This window comes from Rhinolophus ferrumequinum, chromosome 6 (assembly GCF_004115265.2).
Source record: "Rhinolophus ferrumequinum isolate MPI-CBG mRhiFer1 chromosome 6, mRhiFer1_v1.p, whole genome shotgun sequence".
Lineage (NCBI taxonomy): Eukaryota > Metazoa > Chordata > Mammalia > Chiroptera > Rhinolophidae > Rhinolophus > Rhinolophus ferrumequinum.
The window spans coordinates 38705690-38729391 of record NC_046289.1 but is presented as its reverse complement, the minus strand read 5'-3'; the positions used below and the strand labels follow the sequence as shown (position 1 = coordinate 38729391).

At 38.7% G+C, this 23702-nt stretch overlaps 1 protein-coding gene across 1 annotated transcript; it reads right to left on the bottom strand.

Annotated features, from left to right (window-relative positions):
• Window positions 1–1246: 1246 nt before the first annotated feature.
• CNIH1 (cornichon family AMPA receptor auxiliary protein 1) lies at window positions 1247–15240 on the bottom strand. Its single transcript, XM_033108662.1, has 5 exons — window positions 15027–15240; window positions 10664–10732; window positions 5438–5550; window positions 4214–4357; window positions 1247–2155 (listed from the first exon to the last, which is right to left on the bottom strand). Exons 1-5 carry the CDS (start codon window positions 15105–15107, stop codon window positions 2128–2130), a joined length of 435 nt encoding a protein of 144 aa, XP_032964553.1. The 5' UTR covers window positions 15108–15240; the 3' UTR covers window positions 1247–2127.
• Window positions 15241–23702: the final 8462 nt, after the last annotated feature.

The window sequence follows — 23702 nt, the reverse complement described above, 5'->3', positions numbered from 1 at the left end:
TAAAGATGGGTCGATTATTAGGAGATCATCCAGGTACTCAATCTTCTAATCACTTACATGCCTGGGACCTACCAACCTACTACCAAGATGGGTGAACCTCACTGTCAGTCATCTTTGAGGAATCAGCTGAGGACTACATATCTAATTTTTGAAGCATGAAAAGGTGGCTTCCACAAATTGCAACGAGTAAACCTTACATTAACCCCGGAGAATATCCTAGAATACATGATTAAAAAGATGTTTTTAAAAACGTATACAGGAGTATTTGCTAAAAGACAGCAAGGGCTCATGAAAATACTTTGACAGGAATACAAAACAGCCCCAGGGAACCCATCTGGAGGACCGAAGGCTTGGGCAGGTCTCTCATGATCAAAAGTACTTGTGAACAAGAAAGTAAAATGAGGAGTGGGTGCTGATAGAATTAGGTGGATCAGAAACTGAATGATCGCTCATACTCAAGAGCATGAAACTTCAGTGCCCAGCAAGTGCTCAACAAATAATTTACCGACCCAGGGTCAGATCCCTCAAGGTGTTCTCCAGACTATAAAATACAGTCTTTAACGCTTCTTTCATTCTGAAATGGTTTGACTCCTCTCTCCTCTGGTTCTACATCCTCTTCAACATACTCATCAACCCAGTACCCAATCCCAAAACAGGAACAGCTATTCTCCCAAATGTGAGGAAGCCTTTCTCACTATTAGAGAGTAAAACAGCATCAGTTTCAAGGGGTTCTTAGAGTAAGACTGCCACAAAGACAGCTCTCAACTCCCTTGATCATTATGTGGAATTCTTATATATTGGTTTTCCTTTAAGAAACTTCTGAACCACGTACACTATTTTCAGTTGCCTTAACTTCTTCCTCATTACAAATAAAGCACAAAAATCCTTATGAAAACATGCAAGCCATAATTTACCTGCCTTGCAAGAAGTAGCAAAAACTCAAATTTATAAGTCATTTTACTTATTTCAAAAAGGTAAAAGAAAATTAAAATATTTGAAGTGTCACAATAACTTTTTAAATTGGTAAGAAAAATGATGTGCCATCAATGAATCCTGTCAAGTGACAACAGAGGGTCATGTGCTTAGCCATTTAAAAATCCTTTTTAGATCCAGAAATGGTATTAAAAACAAAATACAATGTAATACTCTAGTTTTTTAAAAAAGTGACAGTAATATGTCTTTATTATGGATTAAGCAAGTTTATGAAATAGCTATTTGTAATCTTTAAAACAATGCACTGAAAATAAGTCTTAATTTCAGAGTTTTATTGTATTGCACTAAAGGAACAGCAGGATGGTTATACAATGTTCTTGTTCATTCAGTTTTGTAAATCTAAAGTACTTGCAAATTCTTAAGAATACCTTTACCACCAAATTAGAACAGTAAATATAATAATTTCTTAATAAGTAATGTCTTACAAATTAAAACACATTTAAAATAGCTTTAAATGCATTCTTCATAAGTAATTCAGCATATGTTTTTATATCATGTTCACTTATGCTTAAGAATTAAAGCAAGTATATTATTCTGATGGAAATACGGGCAATCTCTCATTCATGCAATATACAGGGATAATATTCAAGTCAAAGAAAAACATCCCATTCTTATTTTTTTTAGTGTATCCATATATATAATCATCTACATGATAGATGAGGAAACCCATGAAGTTTCCCACAGGTCAGATATATATTTTCAGTTCATCAGAAGCACCTGATATCTACAGCTAATTTATAATTCGATGGCATTTCAGTAAAACCAAATGGCCCTACAAGTTCCTACAAACAAAAACTTCCAATGGACTAAGGTCAGTCAATAATTAATGCAATCATTCAAGGGATTATGGCTGTTCCTTAAGGAGTGCAAGTTCAAACCTGTCAACACCAGAGGTAATCATTTTATATTAATTTATACATAATTCCATTTAAATTCTTTATCCGAGTATAACATATGAAAAGTCTTTCCACAAGCAAAAAATGTGGAAACATTTAAAAAATAAGGAGTCATTTTGTAAAGTAACTGATCAGATTCCATAGGCTACTCTTGGAAACAGGATCTTGCTGGATAGAATCCCTTCGTTTGGCGGCTTTTTGCATGCACTTGACTGGACCAATTCTTCTGTGTGTAGTTCTAAGAGCTCACCAAAACATAGATCATGCTGGAAAGAAGAAAAGGCTGTTAATCCAAATATTCCTAGTTATAAAAACTAAAACCACCAAAACCTGGAGTCTGCTTTATACGGCAGATGGCTTTGTAGTATCACACCATCACAGGAAATGAAAAGACAAGTTCACAAGATGGTTTTAATTTGCATTTATGGACTTTTGCCTAAGGTAGGACTTGGCTCAGTGCGTGTGCTATAGTTGTCCTCTACTTGCTTTCCAATTTTAGCAAGTAGAACACAGCTGAAAGCTTAATGTGGGATCAGAGCTTAGGGGGGAAGGAACAGCCAAAACAGCACACTGCTGCGGGGTTGAGTCTAATACAGGAGCGGGCATCTCCGAGGGCTCACTTCATGCCAGGCCCTCTGTTAGGTCTTTTCCATACAAGCCCTCGCTGAACCTTCCGAGCAGTCCTAGGAGGTGACTGTTATTATTATCCCCATTGTACAGAGAGGAATGGTCAATTAAGGCACTTGCCCATGAGAGAAAGGCTCTAGGCAACAGCAGCAGGTTAAAAAAGGGGACAAACCAGCAAAATAAAAAGCAATAAATATTTAATTTAGGCTTAAGGGCTGCCAGACAATTCTATAGAGTGAAGTGGGACAGGTGTGCTTCAAAAACATGTATCTCTAAATGGAATACAAAGCAAGGAAGTGCGCCAACTCAATAGACACTTTAAAACAGAAATGAATGTCTTCGTGCTACCGTCTCCTGATGAGCATTTTCCCACAACTATGCATCTCTAATTTTATACATTATCAAATCATTAATTTCTTTCTGTCAACAAATACGTTTTAAGTGCCTACTATATGCCAGCACTGTTCCAGACATTTGTCACAAAAACTTAAAAATGAATACAGGAAATTAGAATGACACATGTAATTTCACTTTTCAGAACTTAGTATCTTTGTTTCATATATGAATGACAGCTGTACATGCTAAAGGATACTCATTTTCACAATTATAACCTCAAAAAGCATAAAAATAACTTTTCCCTAAATTCCAGTCTAGCACTTAATGCACACTTTTCTACAATGGAAATTTATATGCTGTAAAGTGAACTATGAATGTAAGCCTACCATATAATACTTAGGAAGTTTTCAAGTAACAAACAGAAGAAATGGAAGCTAATTATAACAAGTTCATCTCTTACAGCTAATTTCCTACATAATTTGAAAATCAGATGGAAAGCCCTCTCTAGTTGAATATATATCAACAAAAGATTAGAAAGGCCTATTTACGTAGCTTAAAGAAAAATTATAATTCCACATCTGTCAGTGTCCTTTTCTAGTTTTAATAAGCAGCCATTTATTTCACATACAGCACACTTAGCACTTGGTTCTCAAGCAGGGCCAATTTTGCCCCACAGGAGACATTTTTGGTTACTACAACTGGGGCAGGGGGTGCTACTGGCATGTTGTGGGTAGAGGACACAGATGCTGCTCCCCACAACCAACATTTATCCAGCCCAAAATGTCAACAGTGCCGAGGTGAGAAATCCTGGCCTAGAGGAACGACCTGAGTCCATCACAGTAGAAACAGCGAAAAATTGGTCATTGCACCATCCTGTGACAGAGAACTGTTTCTTTCATTCATCTCATTTCGATCAAGCAAACCAGAAGATAAAGGGCAGAGGATGTAGCTTACGAAGAATGATAAAGAAAAAATGAAACACAATCTTGAGACTGAAGTCAAGCAAACATTTCTGTGTAAACTCACCAAGCCATATCCTGCCAATGCCATCATCACTTTGCAATGGAGAATGAGGATTGTCCTTCACTCACTGAATGAGTCTGAGAACTTAAGAAGCAGCACCCGTGATCAAACTGTCTGCCTCTGACAGCACAGCGGTGGACTGCCTCGATAAGTACCAGTGTATTCATATTCACTGTGTGTGAATTTGTTGGTGTGCTCTGTGTCATTACCAGTTATGACCACCCTTCAAGACACTGAGTTATCCTTCAAGTAGATTCTAAGGTATTAAGATACTAATGCCTGCAAACTTTTTGGGTGGCAAACTGAAACCGTATTTTCATTTATTTTTTTAAACTTACCCGTATAGGTAGTAAAAAAACGCTAGAAGATAAAAAGCTAATTTGCACCATCCTTCTTTCTGACAATATGCTAGAATATCTGCATTCATGATGGTTGTAGGGTCATAGAGTCCTGGTCCACTCATCACTGGTCTACTCATATACCTGTAATAAACATAGTCTATTAGCCACTCAGAAAGGGAGCAAACCTTCAGGATGGGAAGGATGGTTTTTCCTAATATTTGTTACAATGAGAGGTGGTCCACATAGGAAAGCATATTTTTAGTTATAGAAGGAGTTCTTTCCTTTTTTGAAACTAGAGGCCCTAAATGAGCAGAACAGGACAGCTAAACAAGTCACATCTGATCTACTCTATACTTTTATCAAAAATCCAAGAAAAATAGGAATAACTATAAAAAGGAAACAAGATTTTTTTAACACAATTTTAGACTTATAGAAAAGGTACAAGAACACTTCAACTCAGACGTTCCAAATGTTCACTTACCACACTTCTTCATTTTTCTCTTTCTCATTCTATCTAACTATGCATACATTTTGTTAAATCATTTCAGAGTCAGCTACAGACATGATACCACTTTACTCCTAAACACTTCTTCAATACGTATTTCCTAAAATCGAGGGCACTGAGATTTTTACATGCCTATTTAAAACAAAAAACTAACTGTATAGATCAGATAGAACTTTTAGAAGGTATGAAATACGAATATCTTTTACAAATAACCACATTTAAAGTCATACGGTAAACATGGAGAAAGAAGTTACACACTGTACATACTGATTTATACTGAAGTTCAAAGACAAGCAAAATTAATCTAAGTTTTTAGAGGTCAGCGGTTTTCCTTGGGACGTACAGGGGTAATTGGCTGGGATGGGGGCACAAGGTAGTCTTCTGGGGGGCTGGAACGGTTGTATGTCTCGATCTGGTGGTGGTTTGACGGGTGTATACATATGTACAAATTCATTGAGCTGCATGTACACTTTAGACTTACACACATTATTGTATGTAAGTTATATGTCATTTTTTTAAAAACCTCTTTAAAGAATAATAATGTAAGCTCCATAAGAGATTATTAAAACCGTTATTTGTTCATCCACTTGATTTTTAAAATAAATACCAACTAATTTTCAGTCGTCATTTTGGTGACTAGCATGTAAGATAACCACATCAACCAGTATAATTAAAATTTAATTAGGAAAAGTATTAGAAATGTATCTAAATATTACCTCCAAATATGATATGCCAAGAGGGGCATATTAAGAGCCAGTGTAAGCCACTCTGCTGCACAAAGAAACATGACACAGAAGAAAGCATGGATGAGGTACTCTGGAAGTACAAGCTGGAAGAAAAATACAAGCCAGTTATCAAAATGCCTGGGCATTTAAGTCAATTGCTAATTTGGAAAGCAGGTGGCAACCAAATTTCCATTAAAACAAAACAAAAAAACACACTGTTTTCTTGGAATCACAGTAAAGATGCTAGTGACTTTTTAATCCCGTATTTAACTTTTACCAAAAGCAGGATTACAAGAAAACCGAGCAGAGGCTGTATAGCTTGCACTAAAATAAGATAAAACAAAATTCAAATTCTTAGAGTAACAAGTTATTTTATACAAAGTTACAGCCCAGATTGTTCAAACAGAGTTAATTTGCTTATCAGTTGGAGTACTTTTTCCTTCCATTATTCAACAATGATAAAAATACAAAAATGATACATCTGATCACATGCAACATGAGACTAAAAAATCCACAAGAACAAAACTTCCCTTTAGAAGTTTACACATTAGTTTTTAAGTCTTTAACAGAACCAGGAATGCCACACATACATTATTTAGCAAACCACATCACATCAGCACGAAAGTAATTTTTTGATGGAAAGCCAACAGCCAATAATCTCAGCACAGTCAGGGAGGAAAGAACGCTAATATGCACAAATGCAAACTATGTGCTTTCTGCAATGTAGGAGGGAAAAGACTAAGTTCTGATCCATGAAATTGGAATCGTCCCAAGTTGCTGAGCTTCCATTACTTACATAGCCTTCCTGTTTCTTTAAGCCTGCTTTCCAGTGAAATGTTACAGACAGAGCAGCCCAGTAGAAGCTCAGAACTCAAGAATAAAATCTTTTGATAGTAGGTAGTATTAAGGGAGGAAAAATTAATCAAGCAAAATGCTTTTTATAAAACGACCAGAAGTTTTATTTTAAATTATCTTTCCCATCCTAAAGATTTCAGCCTAATGACTTGGTTAAAATAAAAATATCAACACCTTTCATTACAAGTTTCAGCCAAAAGACTTCCTACAAGTCACAGCTGCAAAGGCAGCTTCTCAAATGTCTGCATCATGCCAAATTAAAATTATACGACTCTTCAATATTATCACATCTTTCCTGAGGAGAAACTATAGCTGTAAAAGTAATATAGTTATACTCCGTATTCAAGCCCATTTTCTAATACTCCTAAATTACTTTTTCCAATATAAAGGTGTAGAGGGAAGTTTTTAATGAATATTACTTTAAATGAAATCCCAGTATAACCAACTAATCTACACCACTAACCAGATATTTTCTACAAACTTAAGCACTATAATAACAAAAGATGAGTTCTGCATATGTATAAAAACTTGTAAATAACATGAACCTTTCAGCCAGCGTTTATCTAACATCACAGTTAAAACACCTACACTAAATAACAAAATGTCCATAGGGAATCTTTGAAACTCAATGACTACAACCAGGACAAACAAAGAAAAATAGAGATTTTATTAGGACTTCACTAGAGTGGCTGTTTACAATCGTAGTTTAAATTATGGGATTTTTCTTTATAATAAGCCTATTTCAGCCCTCTAAAAGCCAACTGATATTTAACAATACAAATTGTCCAAGTTTTCATCCTACACTTACAAGCTGAGGTATAGGGAGAGAATGATTTTCAAAGCATGATCCCTACTGCTCTTAAACAATATACCTTGATAAGAGTGAAAATAAAGATAACCTGTTAACTCCACCCATTCTAAAATATGAAACAAATACCACACTGCCCCTTCTCCTCAAAAAAAAAGCCCAGAAACTTTTATTATGCAACCATCACAAAAACCAAGGCTATCCAATCATTCTTCAATGATGAAATTTTCCCACCACAAAAATTATCCCATTTAGGAACCAATATTTACACAAAAACTAGCATCCAAAAAAAAAAAAAATACCTTATGTGAATATGGCTGAAATGATAGTACTTAAACATGCAAATCATAATATTCTGTAGTTAAGGTTCACGTTTTTAAAAATAATTATATTTGTCTTCCCCCATACTTTGGCAGAATTGTCAAAACAAATTTTTAATAGGGAAAACTGTCAGATGCACTGCTATTAAGCCAATTATCGGTGCCCCATTCAAAAGACAACTTGTACTTGTATAAAAACTTCCTTCCAACCTATTGCAGCGTCAGGATATCCTAAGCACATGTCTTTTCTAAGTTGAGAATTTCTTTCCATTAAGAAAAGGCAGAAATCACACGTTATATATTAAAATGAAATCAGTCCCTCTTAAATTTATAATAAATTAGGAAAATACAAAGGCTTGAGCTTAAAAAAATCAGGCTATCTGGGTTCACATTCTGGCTCTACTTTAGCTGTGTGACCTTGGGCTAAGTGCTTTAATATCGCTAAGCCTCAGTGTACTACTCTCCTTTTCATGAAAATAACAATACATCTACCTCAGGATTGTCATGAGAATGGAATGAAAAAAACCAGATATAGATGCTTTGCACCAAGCCTAGGACCCAGGAAAGCCCTCATCTAATTTCAGCTATTATTATCCTCATCATCATTTGGGCTTTTTGTAGTAATGAAAAGCCAAAGAAGATAGAATACTATTATTAAACAGATGCCAAAAAGAGACATTTCAATTTCTAAACTTCTTGGTAACAATTACTTTCAAAAGTAGGTTAACATGTTTTCCAATGAACATTATTATTTTCCAACGAGAAGGCAGATTCATCTCATTTTGTTTCATAAGAGCATAGAAAGAGCTAGTAAGTTAATACTTTTAAATGTACAAAGTGTGATCATACGGTGAATATTTAAATAAAAAAATTTATTACAGTAAACGACACACTGCCATTAATCCCCTTCAAAATACTCCCCCTCGCTTCGAACACACTTATCCCATCGTTCTTGCCACTTTCTGAAGCAGTTCTGGAAGTCTTCTTTTGTGAGTGTCTTTAGTAACGCTGTCATGGCTACTTCGATGTCCTGAATCATTTTGACTTTGGTGAAGAGCCAGAAGTCCCATGGTGCCAGATCTGGTGAATAAGGTGGATAAGGACACACCATAATATTTTTATCTGACAGAAATTGCTGTACCAGCACGATGTGTGACACAGAGCGTTGCCATGATGGAGGATGATTAATGGCACACTTCAGAACACACTTTCTCTCAACTGTAGTTTACACCCAACTGACTGCACTGAACAAGTTGAAACTTGTCACACACACTGTTACTAAGGTTCGATGTGCCACTTCCTTTATTGAAGATCCCTGCCTTTCCATGGGATGAAAGCAGCTTTCATCGTATTTTGTGATCACAACGGAAAGGCTCCGTGTCACACATCACTTGTGGTACAGCAATTTCTTTCAAAAACATTAGTATGTCCTCATCCACCTTGTTCACCAGATCTGGCACCGTGTGACTTCTGGCTCTTCCCCAAAGTCAAAATAACCACGAAAGGTAAATGTTTTGATTCGATTCAGGACATCGGGGCAGCCACGACAGCGCAACTAGACACTCATGAAAGAGGACTTCCAGAACTGCTTCAGAAAGTGGCAAGAACAATGGGAAAAGTGTGTTCAAAGGGAGAGTATTTTGAGGGGGATTAATAGCAATGTGTCATTTACTGTAATAATTTTTTTAAATTTAAACATTCATCATATTTGTTGATCACATCTCGTACCTATATCAAGTCTGTGACAGTTCTTTAAAGACACTAGAAATCTATTCCATCATTTTATATTTATCTAGAAAACAATGATAAAGCAGCAAGTTAACTTTATAGACCCTTTTCCAAATAAAATCCCTCTAGCATACTAGCGCATTATGGCTTTACACAACTGATGTCTACTCAAGTTCTCGTCTTCATTATTTTTAAAGATGAATTATTGTACTCTATTTCTTAAAGACATACCCACTGCTTTCTTACAATCTTTCAGTTTCTGATCAATTAGGTAAAATCAAACCTACAAGCTAAAGGAGAATCTTCTGAAATGAAGTCACAAATACAGTGGGTGCCAAAAAAATGTGTACACATTTTAAGAAAGGAAAAAACTGTATTAAAATTGTAATATTCAATATATACCGATAACAAAAGATGAATACAAGTCACATCTGACTTCTGCAATTACAAGAGATGCTCAAAGTGGTTACCATCAGCGTCCAGACACTTCTGATTATGGCGAACTACTGCTTGAGCAACATTGACCAAAGTGTCCACTTGTGTACATTTTTTTGTTTGGCACCCCCGGTATATATAATCTCCTAAGCACAATGGAGCCACATTATAATTAAATCCATCAGACCTCAGAACTTAGTGTAAGACAGGTCTGTTTTAGAAATTTAGAGTGGATATATATTAGAAATAACTATGTAGATATTTGTTTACAAATTGTTATCTACAAAATTCTGGCAGCGAGAGTCCAGCGGTCAGCATTAGGACAGGATTCCAGAGCCTAAGAAAGAACAGGCTCCAACAAAAAGGCTCTAAAGAAACATCAGCTGAAAGAATGAATGAATGAATTCCAGTATAGATATAATAAAAGATAAACTAGATAGAGTACTAAAGACTCCATTTGCTGACTACCTCACAGTAAGTCACAACAGCAGAATAAATCTCATCTATTAAGGTCATTCTATGTTAACCAACTATCAAACACTACAACAAATAATTTAACCTTTTTAAAAAAAATGCATAAGCATTTAACAGCTTTCCCTACTTGACTGAGCCAGCAAGCAAACATTTGCATAAAATATGAGATTTCATGAAATCATAAACCTCAACAGGCATATGAACGAACACACTGAACAAAACATTTTACAAATACAAATGCCCTAACCCTCCCCATGAAATGAATATAGCATTAAAACATTAAACTAAAAGCAGTACACACCTTTAATGCAATTTTGACTCTTTTAATCTTTTTGACCTTTTCAACTGTCTTTGGCCGACAATGTAAAAAGCAGATTGAAAGAATGTTAGTATGACAGCTGACAAGATCACCAGCAGATTAATAATAGTCAGAATAGTCAAGCAGGACAGGAAAAAGAATCTATTTTTTAAATTCTGCTTTCTTCAAAAAGTACAAATATATCATGCTACTGAGAATATTGGCCATTTTCAAATTATATCAAGTTAAAGGCAGAAACGGTTTAAAAACCTAAAGAAAAATCTGTTATTATAACTTACAGGATTCAGGGTATTACACTGGTCTATAGGATTCTTGTAATCAGTCTTCAGCTCATCAAATGCTATAATCTAAAATAAAATTAAAATAGTTAGGACCTCTCACTTTAACAAAAAGCAGCAACAAACCTTCCACATCATCAAATAATAATTGAATAAAGTTAATAAAACAAAAGCAAAAGTGTACCAACATTACATGGACCAACTTATAGTAAACTCAGTATGTGCTAATAACTAGAAACAGATTTAAAGAACTGAAAACTTTTATATTATCACTAAAATGATCTGATACCACTGTGATAAAGATCTTCAATTTTCAATTTTTTCAAAGCTTCTTTCAAGTTTTCTCAACTTGAAATTACCCCTCCCCCACCCACAACGATTTATCAAAACTCCCCTTTATCCTAAAACAACCTTCTTCATGTCAACTCCTCCCTGTAGGTTTCCCTGATCGTTGGGCAGAAATAAGTGACTGTCTGCCTAATCCCCACATAGCACAGGGCTTTATAACGCTGCCAATATGGATTTCTCACAGTGGAGTAGAGCATTTACGTACAGGTTTGTGCCCCCACGAGACTGTGCCCCTCAGGGCGAAGTATTTTTAATCATCTGTGCATGCCGCTCTCTTGTCACAGTGTTCAGTGGGGCACTAGAGATGGACTCGTACGCTTCAATTTGTTCCCATTTGTGCCTGCTTCAATCTGGCAATGCAAGAAATGGTCTCAGAATAAACACTAGGGCTTATTCAACATCATGGCCAGGATAGCTGCATACAGTAGGGCAGCTTCTGCACAGGACACAAGGCGTGGTAGGGGCTCCTAACCAGCCCCTGCTCCTGCTGCCAACCACCCTGGCATCAGGTTCTGTACCCAGGGACTGTGTCAGTTCAGGAGGGAGGATTCTTCTGCCCCAAGAAGCATCTTGTTCCAATTCACCTAATGGTACCACATAGGCAAGAGCAGAGCCCTGTTCAAGGCCACTGCAAAAGTGATCCATCTGACCTCCTTTTACGGCTATGCATACACGTATTCCTACCGCATGCGGATCATTTCATCTGATCATCAAACTAAAGACTGAACAAGGGTAAGCCCAGGGAAGGCCAGCTTCCCACAGTGTGATGAGTCAAACAGTTGTAAATGTGGTAAGGGGAGAAAATACATGGCAAACATGCTTTCGTCCACTCTGAAGAAATGTTACTTTAACATTTAGGGTCACTAAACACAGAACTTGAAAATCAAAATGTACTAAAAAATCAAAAGAGGGGCAACACACCACTTTGTGGTGTTAAGTCAGGTGTCAAGAAGCCAAAGGCACCAAGTTTATGGGGGAACTATTTATTTTAGTTGCTGCCACTGATCACACAGGGGACAGAGAACTTAATCTGCCCTTCCTCTGGTGGGTTACAAGTAGTATTTTTATATGTGTGACAGTGTTACTCAATATTAGTAGTAATCCATGGAGTCACATATTTCTAGCTTTTGAAATGCTGGTTTATTTCCGTTAAAATTCTTGGCTTCATTAAAAAATGTGTTTTTTTTTTTAATGTATAGAATTTTATAAAATTTACCAACCTGACCAAATAAAAACTCTACAATAGGAATAGAAAGAAAACAATTAAACATTAAAATGTAAACTCCAGGAGAGCAAAGAGTTTTGCTGTGTTCACTGCTATGTCCCAGGACCTAAAATAGTGCCTGGCACATACATAAGTGTTCAATCAATATTTATTGAATGGAGAAAAAAAGAAAAAAGAGAAAAAATTAGCCCTATGCTTAAAAAAAGTACAAAACTCACTCAAAAGGTTTATTACCTTTATAAATAATCCCTAACACAGAGAAATGTTAAATATATATATATAAACATACAATTATAAGATACTAATTTCTGATTACTTATGGACATTATTACTCAATTAACTGATTAGTTGTGGTATATCCCCAATGCATTTTAGTAATAAAGTTCAAGACAAGGATCATGATCGAAAATACAATTACTTGCCTATAACAAGATCCAGTTTAATAGCAGAGTATAGAACTTATGTTTTAAAACTAATCTTTCTTTGACTTGACATTTTTTTCAGGTGATTTCAGGGTATCTTTTCATGAATATGTTGCTTAATGGTTTGAGTGCTATGATCTACTTTTCAAACTCTTCTGAAAAGATTCTTAAACGAGTGGTTCTCAAATCTTTTGCGACTATGCATCTGGATAAATGTTCACAAAATTTTCCACAGAAGTGCAAAAACAATAAAACAGATAAATCCCTAAAGATACCACATTACACAATTTCAGGATACCTTCAAATTTGATGCACGTCTTTAGGGAACGACTTCTGCATTTTTAGCATTCAAATAAATCTATGCTCCCAACTCTATTCTCCACAGAGCATCAATCAATGAATTAGGACTAAGCTGACCGATGGAACCATCAGCATAAAAAACATCGTCCATACAATGATTAATGTAAACAGAATTTTTAAAATGTATACTTGAAATTTCCATCGAGTCTTCTGACAAGTATTTAAACTACCTAAGAAAATAAACTGAAGGTTATGTAGTTGATAGAAATATTAAAACTATTTATTTACTTAGAATTTTCCATTTGTTCCCAAAGGATGTATAAACCTCTGAACTACTTAAAAAAAAAAAAAAAAAAAAAAACCTAAGGATCAAAGCTCTCCACTAATCTGTGGCATACAAACTTTTTTTAAATTCTCTAAATAGGACTTAAAATTATCTACTTGACTGGACATAGATTCCTTTCAAAGCTGAAACTAAATTACCCATTTTTTAAAAGGGCAGTTCAGGTTTTCCTTCAGCCAAACACAATGTGGTTCAAAATGTAAAAAGGCTACCCACAGCTCTCTTCTATGAAGCCTCATCATCACACAAAACAAAGAGCACCCATCAAGCAGGAAGTGACTTAAATCCACATCTAGAGATGGAAGGGAACCACACATTTCAGTTTCATCAGAGGCTTACTAAAACAGAGGCTAGTCTGCACCCCAAATTGTCGTTATTTATTGTTCTTCCACTCAAGACCCTACAACGCCCTTCAAGTTATCAGTTCCTACTGACCAGAATTTTGAATGAGCAGTTACTTAACAGCCTACATAAGCATTCCCCTCTACACAACCAGTTGTGTTCTAAAACAATTACAACCATAATCACATTCTTTAGCAAAAGGGAATGGATTAGTGACAGCACTCTAACTTTGGAGATTTCTTTTTGCATAAGACATTGCTGCCATTTAAATGACTGTTAAAAAACAAATCCTTGTTATGGGCATAAAACCTGACAAAATTTACATGAGAGTGAACACACCCAATCATTCAAATTACGACCAATAATTCAGAAGATACTAGACTATGGAAGGGGCGGGAGCAGAAGTAAATATAAGACAAATTTTTAGTGAATGCTGATTTCCAGAAGGCTGCTACTAATTTTGTGCTACAGAAACAGGACTCTGAAAAATCTCTTGTAGAACACTCACAGGGAACTTACTTGTTCCTTACACGGACCAGTAAGGATGTGTTTCTATCCTGCAGCACGATGTTAGTAAAGGGAAAAAAGAAATGCCCTAGAAAAGCTTAAGGTTTCTGAGCATTTTAAAAATCAAATTAAAACTACCTTTACTAAATCAAACTACCCTAAATACAGAGGTGGCTAGGAAGACTGTCTCTTGAGAAACTCTGGCGGTCAAAGTATGATTTAGGAGGAAAGTTCGGAGATGAGATAAACAATCAATCTAGTCTGCATCAAAGTTCACAGGGAAACAAGAATCCGAAAAAAGCGATTTTATTTGAGGAGCACCCAACAAGTGCTGGAAAGCAGAGTTGGAAATTCATCTATCAAGTGGGCTTTAACTCTTTTGGGTTATACCCCTGCGGAAACCCGAAAAGAAAGGCAATCTGTATTAAATAATAATTCGGAAAACCTCATTTCCGTTAAGTACGACGTAGAAAGCATCTCGGCGCCCTTGACATCCTCCTCGGGGGTGTGGGGATACAGGGACGAGGGGATGCGGAGCGGTGGGCCAGCCCAGGGTCCGCGCCAGCACAGCGCTGTCCCGCAGGCCGGTCAGGACCTCCGCCACCCCACCCGGCACGCGAGGAGCAGCGGCGCGCGAGGCCTGTGTCGGGACACAGCGGGCGGATCCATCCCGCCACCGCACGCCTCGGCTCCTCCACGACTTGCAGCCCCCGGGGGGCTGAGGGCGCAGACCCTTCGCCGCGCGGCCTGCGCCGCCCCCGCCCCATCCCCGGGCGCGGGGACCTCCGGGAGCCGTCGCCACACCGACCGCGGGCCGGGGGCGAGAAGAGGCTGCGCCACCGCCTCCTCCTCCCTCACCCGGCGCCAGCTACTTACGTGCCAGATGGCGAAGAAGATGAGGGCGGCGGTGAGCAGCAGCGCCAGCATGTAGCAGAAGGCCGCGAACGTGAACGCCATGGCTGGGGAGGAGGAGCAGGGAGCAGCGCCGGTGCCAGCGGAGAAAAGCGGCGCAGGGCCCTCTGGGTAAAACCATTCACTTCCCCTGGCCACAACCAAGACCAACGCCGCCACTGCCGCCGCCGCCGCCGCGGCGCCCTCCCTCCCAGCGCGCCTGCGCACTGGCCCAGGTGCTCCGGCGCCCTCTGATGGCTGGAGTCTGCGCCGCACTTATATTATCCGCACCGCTAATTTCTTTTCTTTCCTTCCCTTGTTAATTCTGTGAACAAATATTTACTGAATGAGTGCCTAGCATGTCTCAGGTACTGTTCTTCTCCTTTGAGATACAAAGATAAGTAAGATACTACTTGCATAAACGAACACCTAAATAAATCATTTTACATTATAACCCTGTTAATCTTCCATTAACAGGGAAGTATGCGGCATGTTATGAAAGGTCAGAGAAGGGCACGCAGCCCGCACTTGAGCGTTCAAATCAGGATTCCTGGAGCAGACGTTTCCTAAGCTGAGGCTTACAGGATGAGTAGAAGTTGTCCATGCAAGCAAAGGCACAGAGGTGAAAGAAAGAAAAAAGCTCAGTGTCTTAGGTGAATTTACCAGCAGTTCTAAATTAGTGGAACATAGAGCGAGACAGTGCTGAAAGTTAGAAAGGGGTTAGCCAGAGTTCACATCACAAAGGGTCTTACATGCCTGGTTAAGGAGCTCAGACTTCATGAAATTCCATAAGCCCAAGTTTTTCAAACTCTTTTGCTCACCACACACAATTAGACTTTTTCATTGCAACCCAGCTGAATATCACATAGACATTGAGTTATAGAGAGATGGACATCGGGATATAGAGACAAAGAAATATAGATATAGCTGAAACAAAAATTTCACAAAACAATACTAAGGATCCATGAGTGCTTTCCTTTGTATTCTTTTATGGTGTTTTGTTTTTAATGCTGGTTGTGACACACAAAAGTGTCACAACTGCTAACTAATCATTGCTTATGCAAGTGGAAATCATTGAAGGCTTTTAAGCAAGAGAGGGACATGTTTAGATTTGCATTAGAGATCACTCAAACTAGCAAATTATATAGCAAATGGTTTAGAAGCACAGTCTATCCAGCACTGTGCAACAGACTTTCTGTACTGGTGGAACTTTGCTTTTTCTGCACCATCCAAGACAGTAGCCACGAGCACATGTGGCTATTGAGCACTTGCAATGTAGCAAGTATGACTGGGGAATTGAACTTTAAATTTTACTTATTTTAATTAAATAAAATTTAAATAGCCACATGTGGCTAGTGGCTACTGGCTAGGACAGTGCAGGTCTATGCCACCAGGATCATGTGGCAGGCACCCTTGTGCAAATTACAAAGATACTCTCTCCAGACACATAGAGGTCCACACCAGGGTACAGGAATGCGGGCTCTATTCTTCAGCCGTACTAACCTCCTTGACCAGCCACCTGTGTGCAGTATACAAACTGTCCAACTGTGCACAATGATCCTGATTAAAGGAGTGTAGAATTGAAACAAGGAGCTCACAGTGGTGGTCCAGGCAAAGGGGCTGTGGCTCTGACTAAAGCAGTGGAAGCTGGGAGAGAAAGGGGAACATATTTGATAGTATTTGGAAGAAAAGCTCAGCAGGAGTTGATTGATTGGGCACAATGGCGAGAGACAGGAAGGCATCAAAGAAGACTTATTCAGTACTACAGGCCAGAGAAGCATAGCAAAACACAGCATTGGGCAATATTTGTCTAGGAGAATTCATAAACTAACGAGGGGCAGATGCAGTCTCCTGGTCTCAGGGCAAACAGAGTTTTCGGGGAGTTGTTCAAGTCAAAACATAAGATTCAGTCCCCTTCTTATAAATGTATCCCATCTATACTACATATTGAGGACAGGGTAGCTGGACAAAGCTCTACATAAACAGGACAACACGCCCCTACTAGCCGCATAGATTCTTTGTCTCTCTGGGAGTTTGAATATGAAATATACAAGGACAGTCGACAATGGAGGGCAAGGCCACAAGTGGGGAGACACTAAAGAGAAATCAGTCAACAGAACCCAGGAGTAAGTGGAATCCCAGAACAAGTTGGAACCATAAATAACACATGTTGTGAGTAGTTCAAAACCATGCCTAAGCAGAAGTAAAGTAGCTATAGCTATTTTCCCCACAGGAGCCTGCTTCTTTTCTTAAACAAGAATCGGTAGTTATTAAAAATCAATAATCATCGAAAGTTTAATATATTCACTGCTTGGTTGCTATTTGTATCTGCTGTTCATGTCATTTTAGGCCAACCTCATTAGACCCTGAAACATCAGAAAACCTGACATTGGGAGTCTAATAACTCCACTGGCTCAGAACACATGATAAAAAGAGCAAATTTTTGCAGATGTAACATACAAGTCCTAGAGAACTGGAGGTGTTACTCAGCTAGCACAGAGTACCATTCTCTGTGCTTCTACATGTGGTAATTAGCTTAGATAGTGAGTGCATGGCTGTTTTATCATTTGTTAATCTTTGAATTTTACACTCTTTTATGCTTAATCTTTAAATTGTACACTGAAAATTTTATACACTATTAGAAACATTTTGTAATTCTTTTAAAGTAAAAAGTTTACAATTTTAAAAGAACCCACTTCCCTGCAGTCCTATTGGACTAGCTCCGTTATTGGACTAGCTCTGTTCTGTTTCTCAGAGGGGCTGAAGGCTAGGAGAACAGCAATGAGATTCTACCTCTCACCTCCAATGTTACAAGGACTCTCACCTTTGGATGCTGGGTGTGTCCTGGCCTGTCGTAGGGCAGGTGCCAGTCCAGCCGTGCATCACGTTGCAATGCACTGGACTGTATGCAATAGTGTGGGCAGGGCTGAAGGAAACTAACAAAGGAAGGTACAGTACTCTGTGGCCAGCAATAGCCAGGAGCCATTACCACCCACAGGCCTAAAAAGTTGTAAAGAGAACTAAATCTGAATTCATAATATGAGAGTAGCTATGAGGCAGGAAGAGCTAAGCTAGGCCATGGGTGATGGGAAGTCAAATTGGTTTTGAGTAAGCCAAAGCAGTGAGAATGAGAAAAGATTAACAAGTAGATGGCCAGGTGGTTCAACGGCAGGGACATGGAGCCAGACAGGAAGATGCTGTATTACCCTGATGGCCAAGGATCAACAAACTTCTGCATTTGGTGTGAAAACCAGAAAATTGTCAATGCAGCTAGAGCTAGGTGCTCCAGTTCCTGAGCCGTATTCCAGTCTCAGTGAGGCACAACTGTACAGCCATCCCTGGGTCAATCTCCTCATTATCATGAATAATCTCACAACTCAAGCCCGATTACAAGGAATACCCAGAAACTTCCACAAGGAATTTGTGCTATCAATATGAAAAAAATTATACCACCTCACTAAGAAAAAATATAAAAAGTCTAAATAAGAGATTTTCCTTGATTGAAGTTTAAAGAGATGTCAATCTCTCCCAAATTAATTTATATTACCACAATTGTAACCAAAATCCCAAAGAGATTTGGAACAAAATTATTTTAATGTTCACCTTAAAGAATAAACACACGAAAATACCAAATAAATATTTGAAAACAAAGAAAGGTGGAAAGAAATTAACCTTATGAGATTTGAAAACATTTTATAAAGCTGCAATAGTTATAAGTATGATTGAGACACAAAAATCGACAAACACATCAATGTGTTAGGATAACTATTCTAGAAAAAGACCCAATTCCATATAAGAATTAAATACTCTTTAAAGGAGACATCCCAAATTATAGGGAAAAAATATTTTTGATGATGTTAAAATCTTTGTTTAGGTACATTAATAATTTAAATACTCTCTTTATATCATAAAATTAGGTAAATCGAAGGCTAGCCATAAAATAAGAGAACACATAGTGTTGTCAAATCTCTGGGCATGGATATACTTTCTAAACCAAAAATCAGTGATTTACACACACACACACACACACACACACACACACACACACATACATTCACAATCAACAGATCAGTTATGCAAATAAATAAGTAAAAATTTTTAAAGGGAAAAAATTACCAGAATAAAAAAGGAAACTAAAATATTCCCATCAAAAAGACGAGAGATTAATAAGTATATTGAAAACTCACTAAAATCAATTCTAAAAGCCCACTTAATGAATGGACAAAGGATAGGATTACACAATTTAAGTTGCAGTTGATTAACAACATATGAGAAAATCGCCAACTCTCTCCAGTAATCAAAGAAAAGCAAATTTAAAAATAAAGATAACCATTTTGGTAAATCAAATTAGGCAATACTGTAAATAAATGAAAGTATTCAATGTTGGCAAGCCTCCCTTGTCCACAGCTTCTGGGAGTCCCGCACAGTATAATAATCTTGAAAATAATCCAAAACATGGAAAAAGCCTTTTGCACGAAAAACATATCTAGCAATAGTTTTAGAAACCACCAAAATATCAAACAATAAGGAAATTGTTAAGTAAACCATGATATATGCACTCAGAAAAATTGTGAAGTTCTTTTTTTAACGGAGAATGCATATATTCTGTTACTTGTGAAATTGGATATATACCATAGACAAATATCTTTTTTAAATACATGTGAAAAGATTGAAAGGAAACCAATGTATATTAAAATGTTTTTTTCCAGCTTTATCGAGATGTCGACATACAAGTTCGGACACATAAGTTCACGAACTCATCCTAGAGAAAGTGCTACTTACCTCATTGCTGAATATCACTACGGTCACCTTCTAAGTACTCCCCTTGGGAAGCTATGCACCGATGCCAGTGCCTAGTCCACCTTTCAAAGCAATTTTGGAACTCTTTTTCTGCAATGGCCATCAGAACTATCGTCGTATTACCCTTGATGTCCTGAATGTCATCAAAATGTCTTCCTTTCAATATTTCCTTTATCTTCAGGTAAAGAAAGAAGTCATTGGGGACCAGATCAGGTGAGTAGGGAGGGTGTTCCAATACAGTTATCTGTTTACTGGCTAAAAACTCCCTCACAGACAGTGCCGTGTGAACTGGTGCATTGTCATGATGCAAGAGCCATGAATTGTTGGCAAAAAGTTCAGGTCATCTAACTTTTTCACGCAGCCTTTTCAGCAATTCCAAATAGTAAACTTGGTTAACTGTCCATTTGGTACAGATTCATAATGACTAATCCCTCTGATATCAAAAATAGTTAGCAACATTGCTGCAATATGTCCGCGAACTTAATTGTCAGACCTTGTATAACATATAAATTTAGGGTGTACAACATGATAACACAGATAACATCCTGGGCTTGCAATTGGCACCTTAAGTGGAGAGCAATCCTGTGGGACTTAGCCCTTACTCTGTAGGATCTTATGCGATTTCTGGGTAGATAGTGTCAGAATTGAGTTCACTTGTAGACATCCAGCTTGTATTCAAAAATTGTTGATGTGGGGAGACCCCCCAAAAACACACGGTGAGGAGGTTATCGTGTAAATAATGGAAAATTTTTTTCTTGAACTTAAGGATGTGAATCTCCAGATTCAAATGGTCCATCAAATATCTAAGCACAATCAATGAAACCAGATCCACACCAGGGTTTATCAGCAACATCTCACAATACCAGAAATAAGGTGAAGATCCCAAAAGCTTCCAGAGAGAAGAAAAAATGTAATTCACAAAAGAATTGAAGTCAGACTGGCATCAGACATCTTGACAGCATACTGAAGTTAGAAGGAGGAGAAGCAGGCCCTTAAAATTCTGAGGGAAATGATTTTCACCCTAGAATTGGATATCCAGGAAAGAGATGGCACTCTAGGAAATCTGAGAATGATTTGATAAAGGGCTGTTACTAAAGAGTGGAAAAGCATAGTCCTCAAAGCTCTGCTGTTCCCATCACTAAGCCCAGGTAAGGAGATGAGGTAGCACTTACTAGGATTCAGAAGGAGCAGGTCATGTGGAGAGGGCTGTCTTGAGTGAGTGACTTTCAATAGAAGCCCTCATGAAGTGATTTAGGGAGTAAATACCCTGTCCTCACGCTCCATCTTCCCTAGAGATTGGCTAAACTGAAGCAGAAACCGGAGAGCAAGGAGCCAGGTGGTGTAGTTCCTAAAGTTGAACCTCCTGGGGGAGATCTGGGTAGAGAAGGGAGGGCAGTGGTTCTGGAGAGACAAACCAAAAATATCTGGTGCACCAGCTGAACCACCGATCAACTGTAAGGACGAAAAACATTTTCAGAAATACAAGAGCTCTCCTTCATGTACCATGAGCTTCCGCAAAATGAGTTAACAAGATGGAGAATACATGGGACCCAACAAGGGGCTCTAACTAACAAGCAAGCAAGGGAAGCTTCAGGATGACAGCTGTAGCTCACGCCTGTAGAGCATCTGGTACAGATTTTAGGGGGAGAATGGACTGCAGGGAAGGGGAGCTCCAAGGAGAAAAAAGGAACTGACAGATTTTCTTATGTGTTGAAGCATTTGGCAAAATCACTAGACATTTGACTGATCTATTGGGGTATGTAGGGAAAAAAATAGCAATGAATACACTGAAAACAAAGCAAATGGGGGAAAATGATCACTAATCTAAGTGAAACAAAAGTTGTAGAAGGAGTAATCTTGAAGACATCCTGAAAAGCCATCAAAGATCCAAAAGATGACTCTTAAGAAAGAACCATCATTTGAATACCTGCCCCACTCTTGGAACTCACAACCAGTCAGTGTTAAATAGAGAAACAATAACATCCAAAAGAATAGCGACCTACTTACCAGCAACACGTGCAAATGTACAAAGAAATCGATGGAGCACACAGTCACCCCGCCGTGGGCAGTCACAGAAGCTAACATCTTTTCTGTCTCCTTCCTCCCCTCCCCAACACCAGGGGAGAGTGACAGTGCAAGAGAGTAGGACATGAGGACAGGCGTCCCTGCACCATCCTTGTTCCAGAGCCACAGGCTTAGCTTGTACCAAGGGGGAGAAGAAGCTGGAAGCAAATATGAGATTGAATTTTAAAACGAACAGAAAAGGCACTTTTAACAACCAAGCCACTGAAACATTGTGGAAATACTATATCATCAAGGAAGCTTCCTAACCAGAATAAAAAAGAAAGGTTTATCAGGGAATGGAGGTTTTTGAAAAACACCACCAAAGTTGTTGTTACATTATTCCATTTGAGAGTCCTCCATCAGAGCAGTTACATAAATTAGAAAAGTATCAGATGGTGGCAAGTGCTGTGCAGAGAAATAAAATAGAGGTGATGTGATGGTGAGTATGTAGCTACCTTAGGATGGATGAAAGGGAAAGCCTCTGTGAGAGGCAACAGTTAAGCTCACTTCAGAATGAAGGAGCCAGCCAGAAAATGGGGAGCAGGGGGGAGTGAGCTATCTTCCCCGGGGAAGCTACAGCTAGTGAGAAGGCCTGAGCTTGGTGTGTTTGAGGAACAAAGATAAGCCACAAGTGTAGTGAGCTAAGAGAATAGGATACAATGAGGTCAGAGGTAGGCAGAAGCCAGAGCTGAGAGCTGACCCTGACAAACAGGGAGCCAGCATGCTTCCTGTGGGCCAGGTATGGACCCTGCTTAAGATGCCAGTCTGGAGAAGCAAGGTGACGATAACAGAGAGCTGACTACTAGAAGCCAAGAGCTGGGAGGGGCAGTGGTAAAGCCATTGGAGGTATAGCCCAAGTCAAGGGACCCGTAGCCAAAGTCCCCAGTGGGGTAATGGGTAAGCATAGAGATACTGAGGCAACCAGGAAGAGCTGAGCCACCAGACCTCAGAAAGATGGGACCTTAAAGAGTGGCCTCAGATGAAAGAAGGCTCTAGGAACCTGAAAGGCAGGAGTGTGTCTCTTCAATTGGGGGCTCCCCGATTCAGTTACTCTCTGCTTGCCTGTCTCATTCTACACTGCCCTCGCTGGCATCATCTTTCCCTCTGCTCTGTAGGTTGCACATGGCCTCTTCTACATCTAATGGCATTCTTCCAAGTTCAGCTCCCACTGCTGACCGCCTCGTTCAAGAGAATGAGGTCATTTTCCCAATGTCAGGCATGAACTATGAAGGTATTGTATAGATTGGCCCAGCTCCTTGTTGGGTATCAGTCAGGCAACATCATACAGGCTGCCTGACACTGTTCAACAGGCAAGGGCTGGAATCAAGAGATCATGTGTGTATTGAGGGTGGGAGAGAGTTGAGGACAGGAAGGTACATCCATTTGGGACCAATCACAGCTACCTAAAGGCTTGCCCCTTCAGCAAGCAGCAGTAGCTGGGGCATTTCTATCTAACAAAGGGCTATGGCATATTTGGGCGTGGCTTGTCCATTACGCGGAAGGAATGGGCCAAAATATGGAGAACCTTAAATTCCAGGGTAAAGGAATCTGTACGTAATTGTGTACGTACACACAGCCTTCCCCTGCTTTGGGCACTACAGGGTGGCTTTTGGATGCAACCTAGGCACTCTTTTTTCCCCTATAATTGGAAAAGAGGGAGCTTTTATGTAGCCCAGGAGCATATCTCAAGTAAAGGATGAGAGTTTTGTGTGACAACTCTGATGCTTAGCAATAAGATCTTTAATCTAATTGGTGCCCCAACATAGCTAAAAATATACTGTACAAGGATACAATATC